Below are 18154 nucleotides of genomic sequence, written 5' to 3'. Positions count from 1 at the left end.
CTGCTGGGTGGCCAAAAAGCTAGGATTCACTGTGATAAATCTTCATAATCTGTTACTGTGTCACACAAACGGGTGTGATGGCTGAGCAACGGGATGGAGGGGTGCAGAGGCCGGGTAGGGGATGGCACCTCAACACAGATTAAACATAAAATGCATGATTCACATGTCTTCACTCCACGTTATTCTTCAAACAAGCTTTGGAGAAAGGCATAAATAAAGCGTAAAATTAAAATAGAAAACAGGTTTCTGTAAAAGTCAGAACACAATAATAATGAGAAGAGGCGGCTGGATGGTTCAGTTGGTTAGAGCACGAGCTCTGAACAACAGGGAGGGTTGCAGGTTCGATTCCCACATGGGCCAGTGAGCTGCGCCCTCTACAACTAGATTGAAGACAATGAGCTGCCGCTGAGCTTCTGGAGGGGCGGCCGGATGGCTCAGTTGGTTAGAGCACAGGCTTTCAACAACAAGGTTGCCAGTTCAATTCCTACATGGGATGGTGGGCTGCACCCCCTGCAACTAAAGACTGAAAACAGCACCTGGACTTGGAGCTGAGCTGCGCCCTCCACAACAAGACTGAAGGACAATTACTTGGAGCTGATGGGCCCTGGAGAAACACACTGTCGCCCAATATTCCCTAATAAAAAAATAAAAATAATAATAATGAGGGCCAGCCCGGTGGCTCAGGCGGTTAGAGCTCCGTGCTCCTAACTCCAAAGGCTGCCGGTCTGATTCCTACATGGGCCAGTGGGCTCTCAACCACAAGGTTGCCAGTTCAATTCCTTGAGTCCCGCAAAGGATGGTGGGCTGTGCCCCCGAGGATGGTGGGCTGTGCCCCCTAGTGCTAAGATTGAACATGGCACCTAGAGTTGAGCTGCTGCTGAGCTCCCGGATGGCTCAGTTGGTTGGAGTGCATCCTCTCAACCACAAGGTTGCCAGTTCGACTCCCGCAAGGGATGGTGGGCTATGCCCCCTGCAACTAGCAACGGCAACTGGACCTGGAGCTGAGCTGCGCCCTCCACAACTAAGACTGAAAGGACAACAACTTGAAGCTGAATGGCACCCTCCACAACTAAGACTGAAAGGACAACTTGACTTGGAAAAAAGTCCTGGAAGTACACACTGTTCCCCAATAAAGTCCTGTTCCCCTTCCCCAATAAAATCTTTTAAAAAAAAAAAAATAATAATAATAATAATGAGAATGATAAATGTTGGCCCATTTGATTGAAGCTGTGAATCTGCAGGTTGAGAGAAAAGCTACATGTTGTAGGACTCACATTCCAAAAGGTCTGCCAAGGTCTTGGTCCTGAGCGCCACCGGCCTCTTGGTCTTGTCATTGGTGATGGCATATTCCTGCATGCCCAGCTCCTCCGCCACCTTGGCTTGCGTTCTGTTATTCACCAAAGAGCTTCGCAACAACTGGCGAAGAAATTGAGGTACATTTAGAAACCATTTCCCTTTTGGTCTCTCTCCTGCTTAGGTGTGAGGCCCGAAGCAGGGCCCCTACCTGAAGACCCCAGCCTGAGACCCCAGGAGTTCCCCGCCTGAGACCATGTCACCAATCGGGTCAGCAGTGTAAACAACAGCTGAAATCCTCAGCCGCTATCCCCAGGCATCAGGGACAAACTCCACATTCTTCTAGCTTCTCCTTAATACCTTATTTTGCTCCTGGATTTGACCTGACTGACATTTAAAATAGTTCATTTAGTTGTTTAGTAACAGTGAGCAATGTTGCAGGGGATGCTGTACTATGATTAAAGGTTACAGCCTCCATTAAGTTTGATGCTATTAAATATAGGACCATGACAATTTTCAAAAATTAACTTTATTGAAGGGTAATTTACAGACAAGAAAATGCACTCATTTTAAGTACAGCTAGGTGAATTCTGACAGCCCTCTACATTCCCACCACCGCAAACAAGTTCGCTGTACCCCTCTGCAATCAACCAATCTGTTCCACTGCCCACCGGGCAAACTCCACCTGCTTTCTGTCACTGCACATTAGTTCTAAAGGACCATTTTTAGAAAGTCTAAAATAAGTTTCAAGTTTCACGACACTGATGCTTATTTTGGTATTATAGAAGTGATGTTTTAGTGATATTACTTAAAATACTAAATTATTACCACATTTTTACTTTATTTTGAATATTTGTACTACACACCCCGAGTCACAGGGTGTGTGACTGAGACAAACTGAGACCCTTTACCTTTGATCAAATGAAAAAATATAATTTTCCTATTTCAACTTCAGGAATTCAAAACAAAGAATTTCCACTAGGAATTTCAGTCAGCTAAAAGTCCTGCAAAAACTACCCAAGTAGTAATACTAAACAGTGCATGAAAATTATGCAACCAAGCCTTGGAGGAGGTGCCCATAAAACAAGCCCAGTTTAGGAATTTAACACTCACTAACCACTCACGGGGGAGGTGGGGAGGGAGGCCGGGGAAGCCCGTACACACGAAGAGGGGAACTCATCAAAGGCTGATGATAATTGTCTCCAGTGTGTAAGATGGGGGGAATAATGTACCCACAACTAGGACTTTTCTTATAACAGATACAACAAATTCTCGGCCTATGACAACAATTGTGCTAAGGAATATTGCTGACACCAGGGCGAGGGAGCAGAAGAAGCTGCGAATTGTGCTGGTTTCACACCCCTTGCATTCCTTCCTCATCACACTTTGTTTATTAGATGCAAGTTTTATGCTCTGTGGCTCCATAGTGTCAACTGAGCATATGAAAATCAAGATTTATTCTCAACGCCTGAGATTGCATCCTTGACAATAGATAAATAAGAAACAATATGTTCTTAATTTGTCTGACAATGATTCATGAAGGAGAATTATAACTTGATCTTCATAAGCCATGCTTGCTGTTGAGTTACAGACTATTATTCTTTTGCTTGTCTCTGCTCCCTTCCTCTTCTTATTCCCCCTAACTCTATCTTTTCTTCAATATAGTGTTTCATTAAAATTAATATCCACAGAGAAGCTCAAAATTAAAAAGGCCTAGCATATAACATTAATAGAAGAATGAACCAATAGGGAGCCCACCAGCCTAATATCTCGTAATTACAGAATAATTAAGCTTGAAGGGAGATATCTTTTTTGGTTTGGATTTCCAATGGGAGGAGAGGGGCTCTCAAAGCAGAGGCCATGGGGGAACAGCAGAGTTATTTTGAGAACATGGCTACGCTGAGTAAGTTGGGTTCTCTCTCAATATGCGCTTTCGGTGAGAGGAGAAACGGATTAAGGCTGCATGTGGAGATTCTATGCCTCCAAGTTCACAGCCCGACGTAACGTGAGCACACACACAGACCATGACACATCACTGGTTAGGGGGCCCCTGCTGCCGTCTCCCAGTGTCAGGGGGCCTCGCTCACTGCCGCACAGTCCTGCAGGGGAAGGAGGGAGGCAGTGAGGATGCTTCCAGGTTTCCTTAAAAGAGGCCCTGACAGGTCTGAAAGCAGCAGGGGCGCCGGCAGACAGTGAGACCTTTCTGTTCCTGCCCAAACTCAGATCCTGAAGCAAAAGTCAGTGGGGTTGAAGGAAGCTCTCAATCTCCCATATTTTTAGAGTCAGTTTAAATTTAAAAGATGAGTTGAAATGAAGTAAGACCTGGACTCTTTACAAGACAGTCTGAATGGCAGTTCTTTAAATGAGAACTTCCCTCCTTGGCCAGTGCTGAACTCTGCTTCAGAATGAATCATGCTGTTTGCCAACAAGTGGGATCAACAGGGGATCACAGGGCAGAAAACCACCTGAAGTGTGGCAGTTCAGTTAACACCAGGGAGGCCAATTCTATGGCAGGCCTTGTGCTGATAGCTTGGGATCCCCAATGATCAACATCCCACTGCTGCCCTCTGGGGGCCGTTAATCTCGGAAGGAAGCAGTGCACAGACTGGCCACTGTCACGCACTGTGGTAGCTGCAGTGACAGCAGAGGCCATGGCACACGCTAGTGTTCCTCTCCACCCCAACCTTCCAAAAAGGCCTCCTGGACTACCTGACCCCAGAGCAGAACTGTTAGGCTTACTGACCTGGCTGTTACATCAGAATCATAAGGTACTTTAGAGCTATGGTGCTCAGGCCTCTTCCAAGAACCAAGGAATTAGAATTTCTAGGAATATAACTTGGACACGTGCATTTCTTTAAAAATCTGGTAAACATAGAGTCAGAACTGAAAAAGAGTGAGTCTGCTAGTGGGAAAAGGGTGGGTGCTATGGTTTTTAATGTTTGTGTCTTCTCAAAATTCCCATGTTGAAATCCTAACCCCTAGGGATGATGGTGTTGGGAGGTGTGACATTTGGGAGGTGATTAGGTCATAAGGGTGGAGCCCTTGTGAATGGGATTAGCGCCCTTATAAAAGAGGCCCCAGAGAGATCTCCAGCTCCTTCCACCGTGAGAGTGCGACAACTCTGCACTCAGAAAGGGCCTCACCTGACTGTGCCACTGTGATCTTGGATTCCAGCCTCCAGAACTGTGAGCAACAAATTTTTGCTGTTCATAAGCCCCCAGTCTGTGGTGTTTTGTTACAGCAGCCTGAATAGACTAAGACTGTGGGAAAGGGTTTTTCAGGGAGAGGGAAGAGCTCTGGCAAAAGCTAGGGGCCATGACACAACAAGGTGACTGCTGGGTGTGGAACTGGAGGGGAAATCAGAGCTCAGTGGGGGACAGCTGACAGGTGGGGCTGGCCGGCCTCTGGGCAAAGTCTTGCAGGTGATGTAAAGAAGTCTATACTTTCCTGTCGGGGGAAAGAGTCCCACGAGGTGTCAAATGGGAAGAGTGGCAGAGTAATTTTTTGATTTTAGAAAGATCACTTTGGTGGATGAATCTGAATGGAACAAGATATGAGGTTGGAAAGCTTCCAGATGTTGATGCTATAAAGTACTGTTTTACAAAGTGGAAATATCTACGTTTTATTTTTTTAGTGGCTAGAAAACAGTAAGCACCCAGTTGGGCCTGAGATAGTTATCAGACTGTTCTGCAAACCCTGTCTTGTGTTACATATGTAGGAAAAAAGCAAAAGATTTGGCCTCAAGCTGCCTGGGTTCAAACTGAGGCCTCAGCACTTTATGGCTAAGTGACCCTAAGTTACTAAATCTAGGCTCAGTTTCCTCATCTATAAAATGGAGAAAGCAGTAGCTACCTCACAGTGTGGGAATGAGAATGGGCGTGAATGAATATACAGTCTAGTACGATGACCAGCAGGCATATAACGGACACGTAAGACACGCGCACTGCCCCTGTTAGCCACCGTGGCACCATCATTAGGCAAGATATGCTCGCTCTTCCGTTGCAGGGAAAGTTACAGAAAGTTCTGGGAATTCCTCTGGATTTGTCTTCACTGCAGAATGTTCTGTACACATGTCCACTCACTGTCTTCAAAGGTTTCCATTTTTACCAAGTGCTAAGTGGTCCTTAACTTTCTTTTTAATCCTCCCCTTTACCCCAACCCCCCCCCAAACTTTTTTCATTTGAAATCACCAGAAAAAGTGAAGAAAGCTGCAGTTAAGACTCTCGGTAAAGCTGAGAAAAGAACTGGTGAGTTCCTGATGCAATGGCAGGGACCCAAGTAAATGTCCCAAATCTCAGGTTCTGATTTTGAGAATCCAGGATGTTTTCTATTATCGCTGCACAGCAGTCTTTGATAATTAAACTTAAATTTTAGTAAGAAAAAGGTTTATTGGTTTAAAACAAAGAAACCGATTGGCATTCTTCCTCCACCTACTCCCTTCACTCTTAATTCTAAAGAGGAAACCACAGCTGTGGGACGTGAGGGCCACCTAGTGTGAAATGAGTAGACTGTGATTACTATTTGGAGGACTTTAATATATGAGCATAGGGTGAAGGCAAAATATATTATTACAAGTGACAGCGATGTACCACACAGGTCTATCACACCAAGGGTGGTAGCCAGATGGTCTCCATTGCCCATGGTAACTAAAGAAAAGATACACAAATGCTAGCAGTCAGAATGCAAGTCAGATACAAAGAGCCAAATTATGTCAGTAATGGAGAAACTTTCAACCAGGAGGCTGTGGGATCTTTCTTCTCCAGGAGGTCTTGTAGATAAGATACCTTTTATCTGAATGATTCATGCTTAGAGCTGCCTGGAGGTGGCAGGAAGGGATTAGATCACGGGTTCTCTAACTTTTCATTTGTAATCCTTGCTTTCTCTCATTATCCCAAATCATTCCTCTAGAAACAAAAATTTCTGTAAGTTCATTTTGCCGGTGCATGCCACCATTGGACACAGTACCTTGCACATAGTAGGCAAGGGACTGACAACGATTTGGGGCTCAGTAGCTTATAGTAAAGGCGAAGAGAGAAAAAAGAAATAGAGGAGAAAACTTATATGCAAGTGTTACAACTTGAAAGTGTGGCCAGACAGGCATTCTGGTCTGAGTAAATTCTCTTTGAGACTCTCTCACTATTTACTCTACTGGTAGGTTCTAACCTAAAAAACAAAAACTTCAGTCTCTGAAATAGAACCTCTTCCCTTTACATTCCAATTCAAACTGTCTTCCTACAACAATTAGAGAAGCCTGGCATTCCTTCCCGGGTAGGCCTTTTTGAATACCCAGCTTATAGAACACTAGGTTTTTTTCCCCATCAGCATTCAAAACTTGAAAACTACAATTTCATTTGCTCCACTGTCCTTATTCTCTATAAAACCAGTGAGGGAATGGCTCAATGCTAACTAATTCCTCCCAGTGTGAAACTATTGCAGTTGTGTGCTCTTTAATTACAACAACAAATGATTTGCCACCACCCTCCAACAAACGCAAATATAATAAGTAATCCTCCACAGATTTCAATTTTAATCTTTAGACATTCGTAAGTTTTCAGCTTCTTTCCTTATACATTGAAACAACACGCCACTTCCCTCCACTGCCACTTACACTTCCCTCGCTGTATGACTTAGCTGCTTGCAAAACTCACTCTTTTACTTATCAAATATGTACTGATAGCCTAACATATGCCAGGCACTGCGGGGCATATAGGGATAAACAAAAACACGCTCTCACAGAACCTCCAAGAGAGTGGGTTTGTCAAACTGGAACAAGTGCCAGGAAGGAAAAGAGTGTGGAATTTTGACGGTGGGGCGGAGGGGACCAGGAAGTTTCCCCTGCATCCAGAAGTCACTCCAGAACTGACATCCAACAGAAGGGTAGGAGATGCGGGGCAAATGAAAGCAAGCACTGGAAGCAGAATGGACTCCGGGTAGAAGAAAAGCAGGTACAAGGCGCGGTGACAGGCGGGCACTCGGAGAAACACAAAGCAGGCTGGGGCAGAGGGAAAAGAATATGCGACACGAGGCCAGGCAGGCGAGCAGGACAGACCACCTGGGGTCCTACCTGTTCTTTAGTCACAAAGAACATCCAAAGAGCGTTAGCCTGGGATGGAACAGCCATTCACTCATTCGGAGCATGTGTGCTGAGCACCGATACGCCCGGAACTCTCCAAGGACCAGGGAATCGGGAATGAGGGTTTTAGACCTGAGTTTACACTCATGGAGTTTACGCGAGGCAGAGACACTTGAACAGAGATCTGAAGGAGGTGAGGGACTGGCCATAGCTTGTCCCCATAGCTCGAAGGCCTCGAGGCAAAAGGTTGCTCAGCATCCCGAGGGGTCAACAGAGGCCAACATGACGGTCTAAGAAACACAAGTCAGAGACAGATGCAGAAGGCAGGTCATCTGCATCTTTTACCCTTCACCTTGACAGGTTTCACACAGAGCGTTGTCGTCTGACTTCGTTTTAAAAACAACGAATCCTCTAGCATACGTGAACACAGGCTGAGGAGTGGGGTGATGAACCAGCTGGGGGGCTATGGTTGTAATTCAAGGGAAAGGTAACAGTGGCCCGAACCAGGGTGGTAACAGCGGAGCTTGTAAAAAGTAGTCACATTTCAGGCAAACTTTTAAGGTAAAATCAACAGGAGATGCTAATGGTTGGGAGGTGTAGTGTGTAAGACAAAGAAGAGTTAAGGATGACACCGAGGTTTTTAAACTGAGCAATGAGAAGAATGTAATGATCCTTACAGATACGGAGAGCACCTAGAGAAAAGCAGGTGTGGCGGGGAAAACAAGTTTTGTTTTGGACATGTTAGGTTTGAGATGCCTGATAGAAGTCCAACTAGGGGCTGCAGTGGGTCTGTACATCTAGATATTCGAGTGTACCTCTAGATTACATATAGATAATATGACTGTGAGTTAGGGGCAGAAGTAAAGGCTGAAGACGTAAATTAGGAAGTAGTGTACGGACGGATTCAAAGCCATGAGACCGACCACTCACGGAGAGGAAGTCGGTAGAAAAGAAGAGAGGTCTGAGAACTGGGACATTCCAATATTAAGAGGTTAGGGAGACGAAGAACAACCAAAGTGGACTGAAGATGAATGGCTAGTGTGGTCACAAGAGGTCGGCTGTGAGGCGACTCCACTGAATGTAGCACGTGAAACAGACCAGGTAGGTGGGAGCAGGAGTTAACCCGAAAGACCAGGGCCGGAAGCTGCGACACTGTCAAATGGGCCTGAGACCTGGGCCTCCTGAAGGAGTTCTGCCCGAGCCAATGTCCATCACAGGAGAATACAGAATACAGAATGCCCACAAGGATGGAAAAGGCCAGCTTCTCAAATAGCAGCCAACTTCTCAGGGGAAACCTGAGCGTGCTGCATGCCCAGGGCTCTGTATAAACACAACCTTGAGATCGCTACGATTTTCCAAATGCCACCCCTCCGAGCTGGGTCTCTTTGTCAATCATATTCCTGCAATATTTTGACAGCTATGCAGAAACTACTGCAGCGATCCAGGTGACAGAAGTTGGTAGAGAGGACTGGGGTGACCCGGCTGAGGTGGCTATTAAAGGACTGATATTGTCAGGACCTGTGACTGTGTGGCACAGACTGGAACAGCACAGGATTTCATCGCGCTACTCAGAACTGTGCGCAATGTAAAAACCTATGAATTGCTTATTCCTGGAATTTTCCATTTAATATTTCCAGACCGTGGCTGACCTCAGGTAACAAACTATAGAAAGCAAAACCATGGATAAGGTGGACTACGGCAATTGTCTTCGTCCAATAAAGCATTTGCTTTCTCAGTGCCCTATTCTACAGGGATTTCTCAAAGGTTATTCCTTGTGCTTTGAGAGATCATCATGACTGGCTTTCAGGCATGTTTTGTTCACCTTCCGATTATATTACTGATCAGTTTCAGAGGAAAAACAGTACAAAGCTCATTAAAGTTTCATAAAATGAGAAAAAAGTGGAGGAATGGGGACTGTTTCACTTTGCCTATCAATCAAACCTTGTCTCTGTAAGTCCCTTCCAACTCTAGCCAAGCCACTGAGTCCCTATTGCCCCTCTACCTTCTAATTTTTTCATGCTTTGTCTTTGTTTCGACAGTCCCAAACTATGGAATGTCTTTGCATAGAACCTTCTTCCCACTAACTCCCAGTGGCCAAATCCTACCCATCTTTAAAGACTCAAACATCATCATATCCATGAATCTTTCTGAGAACTCCACACCTAGAAGAAATCTTATCTTTTCCTAAACAGCACAAGTGAGCCGTTTACTATGCCTCTTTATGATACGTAACATGATTCTCCCTTGTATTACTTACTTATACTTTTATAGGGTACATGTATGTGTATACATACACACACACACACACACACACACACACACAGATAGATGGATGGATGTAGATAGATAAATAAACTCTTTATGGATAGACTAGATGTCAACCAATATTTGCTCCCCTCATGAAGCTTAACTCAGTATCTTGCACAGAATAATCATTACATGAAAAAGCACAAAATGAGTTCTTATCATATATTGCATTGTACACAATTTGCATAATGAAATGAATAAAACTGTATGATGTGCATGCTAAAGTCACTAAGAACTAAGTCACCAATTACATAGGTAGATGTTTGGCTCTTCTAATCTTCGCTCTCATATTACACAGTAATGTTATTGGAGGGAACGATTTAACACAAACTTACAGTTAAGTGTCCTTCGTGATGATCTGGGAAATGAATAAATAAGTACTCTGTGGCTACCAGTTGCATTATGGAGTCACCTAGGAATTCCATCCTCTGGTTGTGGCCTCTGAAAAAGGAAACATCAAGGTAAAGGGATCAGTAAGCATTTACAGATTTCAAAACAAAACAAAAAAACAGAATTTTTAGAAAGGCATGATTTTAAAAGGCAATGTTGTCATCTTGTTTTAAAGCACAAAACTAAATATAATTCCCTAAGACCCTTCAATTGAGAAGAGATCTGAATCAATATAGGTTGAGTTTCAAGGAAGAGTAAAATGAGTACTATCTAAGGATTAAACAATTGCTAAACTAAAGACTGGTAAATAGTGCCTAATCAGAAGCTGAGGAGTGTCAATTGAAAGATAAAGTATAGTACAGACAACTATCTTACAATCTCATTACAGACAAAACAAAACAAAAAGAATTTTCTTTGTTAAATCTTTACCTCTTTATTGAAATATACACTCTACTATTCAAATCTGGAATCCAGTTTAAGAACAACAACAACAAAAAATCTATGACAAGATTATTTAAAGAGAGTTATGAATATTTGATTTGGGGGAGGGGAGCCAAAAACTGAATAAAAAATAACATGCAAAGAAACAACATTTTGGTAATTTTCTTAATTATTATACCAGTTCATCGTCAATTAACTCATCCAGAGCAGGGGTTGGAGGGCCAAATTCAGCTTATGGCCTTTGTAAGTAAAGTTTAATTGGGACCTAGCCATGTTCATTCATTTATATTTTTTCTGTGGCTGCTTTATGCTAGCTACCATGGCAGAATCGACCATGTGACAGAGACCACATGGCCTATAAAGCCTAAAATATCTAATATCTGTTTCATACGTTTTTACTTCCTTCACACTTCTCTTATACTTTACGAAGAAATTCGATGCATGACAATGAGACCAAAAATATTGGATTGGAGCATATCTCCTGGTCCACACCAGTGTCTGGCTGCTCACCCATCTCACAATTTCCTAGAATATGTCTGAAATCCCAGTTCCTTTGAATGACATGCAGCAAAGGTTTGGGACTGCCTATCTGTATGGTCACAATGGAATCACACGAGTACTTGTAACTCACAAGGTCAGATGGTTAAATCCCACAGTTCTCAATGTGAATGCTCTTGCCAGAAGTCGAACATGAGTAAAAATTACTCCAATTGCTTCTTCAAATTCAGTGAGTTTCTGTAGAACTGGAGAAGTCTCAATAAGTTGTCGATCAGTATTTGGCTCTTGTAGCTACAGAAAAAGAAAAAGAAAAATAAATAAAAATCATGTGCAGTTTTTGGTTGCAAGAATAATTATCAATTCTAAGACAGTATTTTGTAAATTCCTTCTCTCTTGAGCGGAAATTTCTGAAATGCCAATAAAACGTGGAAGCTTCTTTCTCATCCCTTTGAATGGCAAACAAACCTAATATTTAAAGAAGATTCAAATAATGTTTTCCAATCTTCTACCAAATTTCAATACCAAATACTGTACACAGATAGTTCAAAATCCCAAGTATACTAACTCTCCAAGGAAGAGATAAGTTGAAGAACTGCTGGTATACGCAATGTAACGCAATGGTTTTCAAAATTCCTTGTTCATCAGAACCCTTGCAGGGCCTGTTAAATGCACATGGCCAGGCCCTACCCCACATAGTTTCTCATTCAGAACGTCTGGAGTAAGGACCGAGAACTGGCCTTTCTGGTAAGTTACCAGGTGACGTAGATGCTACTGGTCTGACACTGCCATTTGAGAACAACTGCATAAAGTAACTTGACCGCTGTGTGTCTTCTAGGGACCAACCTATTTTGGCAAATGAGCATCATTAAACTGCATTTAGTTTACCATGGAGATGATTATACCACTAGGAAGGTGCTCCCATAACAATGAGCCTCTAACAACTGGCAAAGAACAAATATCTAAAGGGTAACTAAAATGAACATCTTCCACAACTTTGGTCAATTTCCTATTAATAAAATATTTGTCAAGTACTTTGAATCAATGCCATTTATTACTGTAAAGCCTCTCGTGAGAGAGTTCAGTCACTGGTGACTATTCTTATTATATATATATAATATACATACCTGCATATATAGCGATATGTAAGTATGAGTATACATATGAGTACATGTGAGTGTATACTCATATATATGTGTATATATGTATATCTCCAAAGTAAAATAGAAACAAAAGCAAACAATAGTAAGAATTTTTAAACCAACTGAGGAAAAAGACGTCACATGTAGATCCTTAAAATTCCAAAATCTTGAATAAGAAGTTATCACACGAAATTTTAATTTAGAATGTTTTACGCAATCTGAGCCAAAGCCTTCAATTTCTAAGATCCAAATTAGGTTACAATTTAGCAATGTTAATTTAGTATTAGTTCTACTTTGGAATAAGCCCAGACTTGCTTCCATATTATTTTTGCTATAATAGTAAGCATGTAGACATACTGGAGTCAACAGAAGCTTTGAATATCACTTTTTGAGGGGATGAGGTGGGAGAGAGGGTGTGGAACAAACCACAACCACACAAGTAGGTCTTCCTGCCTTGTAAGGCAAAGATGCATCCCAATGCTTCCTTATCCAAGGCCACACAAATGCAACGCATGGAATCATTTACTGTGTTTCCCCGAAAATAAGACCTAGCCGGACCATCAGCTCTAATGAATCTTTTGGAGTAAAAATTAATACAAGACTCAGTATATTATATTATATTATTTTATTTTATTTTATATTAATAATATTATACATTATATTACATTATATTATACCCGGTCTTATATTATAGTAAAATAAGACCAGGTCTTATATTAATTTTTGCTCCCAAAGATGCTCTAGAGTTGATTGTCCGGCTAGGTTTTATTTTCAGGAAAACATGGTAACTATTTGTTCCAAAGTTTTCCAGTTCTGACACCCCACCTTAAAGTCATAGTGCCACGGAAGAGAATCTAAGGATAAGAGCACAAGGGAAAACGAGACAAACTAAAGGAAGACAAATACCCAGAATTATAAAGCTCGCTGCAGACCAGAGGCCACACTTACCTGGAGTGGGTGGAGAGGATAATTGAGCCAGACTTCGCGCAGGTCCTGGAAAATGGAGTAATGTCTTTAATGCTCAAGGGAGCCATTTAACACACTCTAGAGTACTAAATAAAATGCCATTATTTAAAATACTGAACTATTTCAGATGCTGACTCCACTTATTACAAATTCAATAGCGCTAGCAACTAACTTTTTTTTAAGTGTACTCACCACTCAAACTTCCTATAGTGACTCTAATTAGCCTATTAAGCTGGGGAGGAACAGAGTCACCTCTACCCCCGGAAGTCAAAGACATCTTTTCAAACTAAGTTACAGATTGCGTAACCTAACACACCAGGTTAAGCTAGTTTTAATCATATTTTGCAGTTTACCATTCCCCAGAAATGTGCATCAGCTGTGCCTTTTGTAATTAAAACTCATCTCAAATGTCCTCTATTTCAGGTACTTGTTCATATGAGCTGTTTTCAGACGGAGTAGAAAACATCCCAGCACTAGTTCCTAAGCTCTTAACTCTGTAAGATCACACTTGCACTATGGGTCACTGCTGCAAATGTTTACCTGACTTATGGGAATGAGTGAACTTTATGAAGAAGCCCAGTGAATTATTTTATCCACTGAGTTAAATCTAGAGGCAGCTATAATTAGACCTTCTTCAGGAGTAAAGCGGTTTTCCTTCAATTTTAGACTCTAGGGAGCCTCTGAGTGAATCTACTTTCTGGCCTTTATGTCAGGTTTTTGAAATAAACAATGAAAGATTTTAAAAAGCGGGGAAAGTATTTCTTTTTATTTGGGAGTGGGAAGAGGTATAGGAAAATGTATTACCACGGTGATACACATGATGACAAAGTAAAATAAAAAACCTGATATTCTGTACAACTAACTTCTTAATTAAAGACACTTAGGGATTTTTTGGGGGTATTTTTGCCAATATTTAAAAAACATGCGTAACTATCAAACTGGTGTTTTTTTTTAAGGCATATTAAAGGACTTCTCTTAACCGATAACCTTTCCCTTGAATTGTCTGTGGCATAAATTACAACTGACTGTCACTCCCTGCTTACGACTTCCTCCTGTTCTCTCGATACTTGTTGTCCTCTTCCTCCATCCAAATGGACATTTCCCAGACTTCAGCCTCGCGCCTGGCCTCCTCATTTCCTGCTCCTCTGGAGAGCTCCTCCATTCCCGCTACTTGAACTACAACCTAAGTTTAGGTGACTCGTTCAGCTCTGCTATAGTTTTGACCTCTCATCCAAGCTATAAGTCCTTAACAATATGTGCCTTAAGGAGTATCTTTTACCTCACACCCAAATGACCAAATAATAACGTTTCACCTTTACATGAAGGAGTATGGCGTTAGAGAAGACTGCAGGCTCTGAGTCAGGCAGCCTGGCTTTAATCCTGATTCCATGTTGGCAAGTTACATAACCTCTCTCAGCCTCCCTTTCCTCAAGCATAAGACAAAGATAATTACACTACCTACTGCCAAGTGTTCTCTGATGCCTCAATGAGCCATGTACTCAAAGCACCAGAGCCAGTGCTGGCACACAGAAAATGCTATTATCAATAATGATATTAACAGTAATGACAAACAGCTATTTCTTCCCACCAACTCCAATCTTTCTCCTTTCTCCTATGTGTTTTACATTCAGAAACACTGTGATTTCTCCTTTGATGTCGGCTGCCACCCATCTTGGTGTAACAGCTTAACACGTCACAACTAGACTACTTCAACTGTGTCCAGTTCCTTTAATCTACCCTGTACAAGGAAGTAAGTTTCTGCTGCACCTTGGTGGCAGAGAAAAATTCCTGGAAAAGAGCTGGCCTGGAATTCCAGTTCTACCTTTTACTAACTTAAGTACCTTAGGCAAAGCCTCCACCTTCAGTTTGTTCTTCTGGAAAACAATCACTGACTATTGGGACATTTGCTCATGCAGCATATTTTTTTATTGAGCACCTGTTATGTATTAGCTTACTAAGATAAATGAGACATTATCTCTGTCCTCAAAGAAGCCTAGTGGTGAAGAATAAAGGTAAATAAGTATAATTTAATCAACTCTGAAATTCTGCAATAGCAATATGTACTAAGTGGTAGGGAAACGCTGCCTGGGGGTGTCAGATAAAGCTTCAAAGAGGAGGTGACTCTTCAGATGTATCCAGAAGAACATGAGGAATTAAGTAAATCAGCAGAGGGAGGGAATTAAAACCAGGACACCATGAATACACAAATAAGATGTCTCAAGTACACAGGTGCAAATGCTTAGCTCCAAACAGGCATAGCGCAGAGGATGTCAGGGCAGTGAAAATACTCTGTATGCTATAATGACACACACATGTCATGACACAGCTGTCCACTCCATAGGACGCACACCAAGAGTGACCCCTACAGTACACTATGGACTTCGCGTGATTATGTGTGTCAATGTTCACTGATTATAACATGTACCACTCTGGTGGGGATGTTGATAAAACGTGGGAGGCCCTGCATGTGTGCGGCAAAGGATGTAGGGGAAATTTCGGTACCTTCCTCTCAGTTTTGCTGTGAACATAATGTGTTCTTTAAAACATGTGTAAGTTAAAAAAGGTAATTCTTAGAATAGTTGTGGGGACAGAGCCAGGAGTGCAGTTTCCAGGCTCTCTCCCTCACATGGAACGGGGCTCACTCGGGTAGTAGATGGCCATCAGCTGTGGCTAGTTGGCCGTCAGCTGTAACCATTTAGCCATTGGCCACTAATATAACTGCCGTGGCTACGCTAGTAGGAAAATGGGGGCTGGCAAGAAGGTGGTGGCTGAGCTAGCAAGCGCGGACTGCAGTTAGCACGGCGGATTGCAGCTAACAAGTGAGGTGGGTTGGCAGAGAAGCAGACAGCTGGGTTGCGGATCGTGTGGCTCCTGCCTCCTGTGTCTCCAACCCAACTGCCAGTGAGAATATAGTGGTGTGACTCCTTTATCTATGGCTCCATGGGTGTTCCTTTTTGGCCTCACCATGTCTTGCGTTCTTATGTGGGGAGTGGGACCAGAGACCCTGCGTGACACCTTGCATGACAATAGTACAAAGAGGGAGTAAAAAGATAGGAAACTGAAAAAATAGGTAGGAGTCAGATTATGAAAACTGTTAACTGCTGTGTTGTGTTGAACAGACTTTGGCCATCAGTGAAGAAATCAAAGATTTTAAGCCAGAAAGACCATAATCAAATCAGTACATTAAAAAGAACACAACACTAAATGCAGTATGAACGACAGACTGGCATGGTGGCGAATGACAACCAGTTAAATATTTCAAGTGAGGATGAGGAGGGCAAACATTAAAGCAGTAGGATGGCCAAGAGTGAACCAATTCAAGAGAGATTACGGACAGAACTGATAGGAGTTTACAACTGAATGGATACAGGGAGAAAATAAGCTTAAGGACAAAAGAAGATCCTAAGGTTTAGATCATAAAAATAGAGAAGTATGTTTCGGGGCTAAGATGATGAATTCAAATACTAAACCCGAGGAAATCAGGTGTCTATGGAACAGCCAAAGAATCTACCCAGCAGAAATTTAAAAAGACACTTTTTCCGATTTCTAGGTACATGGACCAATGTGTAAAAACAAAAAAAAAAAAAAAAAAAAAAAAAGATGGGGGCATGAATCACTGCCTATCTTTCTTCTCTACACAGTAATCACTCCCCATCTTTGTAAGTGAGCTATTGGGAGTATCAAATTGAAACAATGGCTCTGAATGTACTGGGTAAACCGTGAAGGGTTACACAAACCTGAAAACGGAATTGACAAAAACTGGGAATGAAAGAGTAAAAATTAGTTCCGAATGAGAAAGGAAAAGCAGGCCCGCTGTAACAGGGCTGGAAAGATAACACAGATACAGCCAGTCGCAAAGTTAACAGGGAACCATGTTTCCCTCACAATCTGACAGCAGCTGTAAAATGCCAGACGAGCCCTCTCTGAAGGACAACTGCTTTCCTACCAGGTTTGTCCTCGGACCGGCTTTGCCAGGTCTTACCCCATGAATAAAGATTACTAGGGACACTCAATTGCTAAACTGCCCTTGGCTCCTGACAGCACCCAATTCCAAATTAATCCCTTGCTTCTTCTAATCCGGCCTCAGACGAGGCAACCAACCAAGAACTGATCCGTGCTTCCCGGGCCCTCAGCAACGGTCAGCACCAGCTCAGGCCTCAGAAAGGATGCCCACCTCCCTCTTGTGGGTGCCCTCCCTCACTGCGTGGACCCAGTAATTCTGACAGTCAGCCTACAAATTCATCCCTGGCTGTCTTTGGCTGATTAGACTTTCACAATACCATTACTCAATAAAAAGGTAAAAAGGTTCGCCAACATCTTTCACATACTACAATTAATAGCTGTAAACCAATATGCAGATATCAAATGAGTTAGTTATTTCACTATAAGACCAGGTCTTATTATATTATATATTATATTATATTATATTATACTGGGTCTTATATTAATTTTTGCTCCAAAAGACGTATTAGCACTGATGATCCAAACAGGTCTTATTTTCGGCAAAATATGGTATTACTAAGCCCTGTTCCGCTTCATAAAAGGCAGACTAAAACGACTTCTGAATCTCCTCTGTGCTATGTGTAAGATAATGTTCACACTCTGCTTTTTCATCTAGCCATTTATTCATTCCATTCCTTTAACAAATATTTATTAAACACTGCACATGCCAGCATTGCACTCGGTACTGGAAATAGAAGATAAGCTTGCTAAGTAGACAAGTGGGAAGGAAGCAGTTTAAAGAGAGAAAAGAATCTAAACAAAAACTGACGCAATTAAGAACACAAGGTGTAAAGCTGAATGTAATTCAGGAAAACAGGATGGAGTGGATGGGGAGTGCAGATAAGATGGGAGAAAGCGGCAGGGAGTAGGTGAGGGTGGGGGAGGCATGGAAGGGGTGAGGGGCACACAGAGGCAAGACTGGAGGGAGGAAACATAGTAAAGAGATTGCTGAAATTGTCAACAAAAGATAAAGACCAGAACAAAGATATTTTAAGATTTGAGAAAAGGATTTAAAATACATGCCATCTGCTACAGATACAAATCA

General features: G+C 42.3%; 1 protein-coding gene across 7 annotated transcripts in view; it reads right to left on the bottom strand.

The window, feature by feature from the left end:
- The window catches only part of DROSHA (drosha ribonuclease III), a 110748-nt gene that overhangs the window by 8031 nt on the left and 84563 nt on the right, over positions 1-18154 (bottom strand). For all 7 annotated transcript variants that reach the window (XM_081054582.1, XM_081054586.1, XM_081054587.1 and 4 more), the window contains 4 exons: positions 13090-13134; positions 11136-11293; positions 10009-10114; positions 1275-1416 (listed from right to left, as the gene is read on the bottom strand). In XM_081054582.1, the coding sequence (XP_080910708.1) occupies positions 1275-1416; positions 10009-10114; positions 11136-11293; positions 13090-13134 (451 nt within the window). The remainder of the gene's footprint in view (positions 1-1274; positions 1417-10008; positions 10115-11135; positions 11294-13089; positions 13135-18154) is intronic.

Source organism: Rhinolophus hipposideros (assembly GCF_964194185.1).
Source record: "Rhinolophus hipposideros genome assembly, chromosome: 7".
NCBI classification, from domain to species: domain Eukaryota; kingdom Metazoa; phylum Chordata; class Mammalia; order Chiroptera; family Rhinolophidae; genus Rhinolophus; species Rhinolophus hipposideros.
The sequence above is the reverse complement of the archived record's forward strand: the minus strand, read 5'-3'. Positions and strand labels throughout refer to the sequence as shown.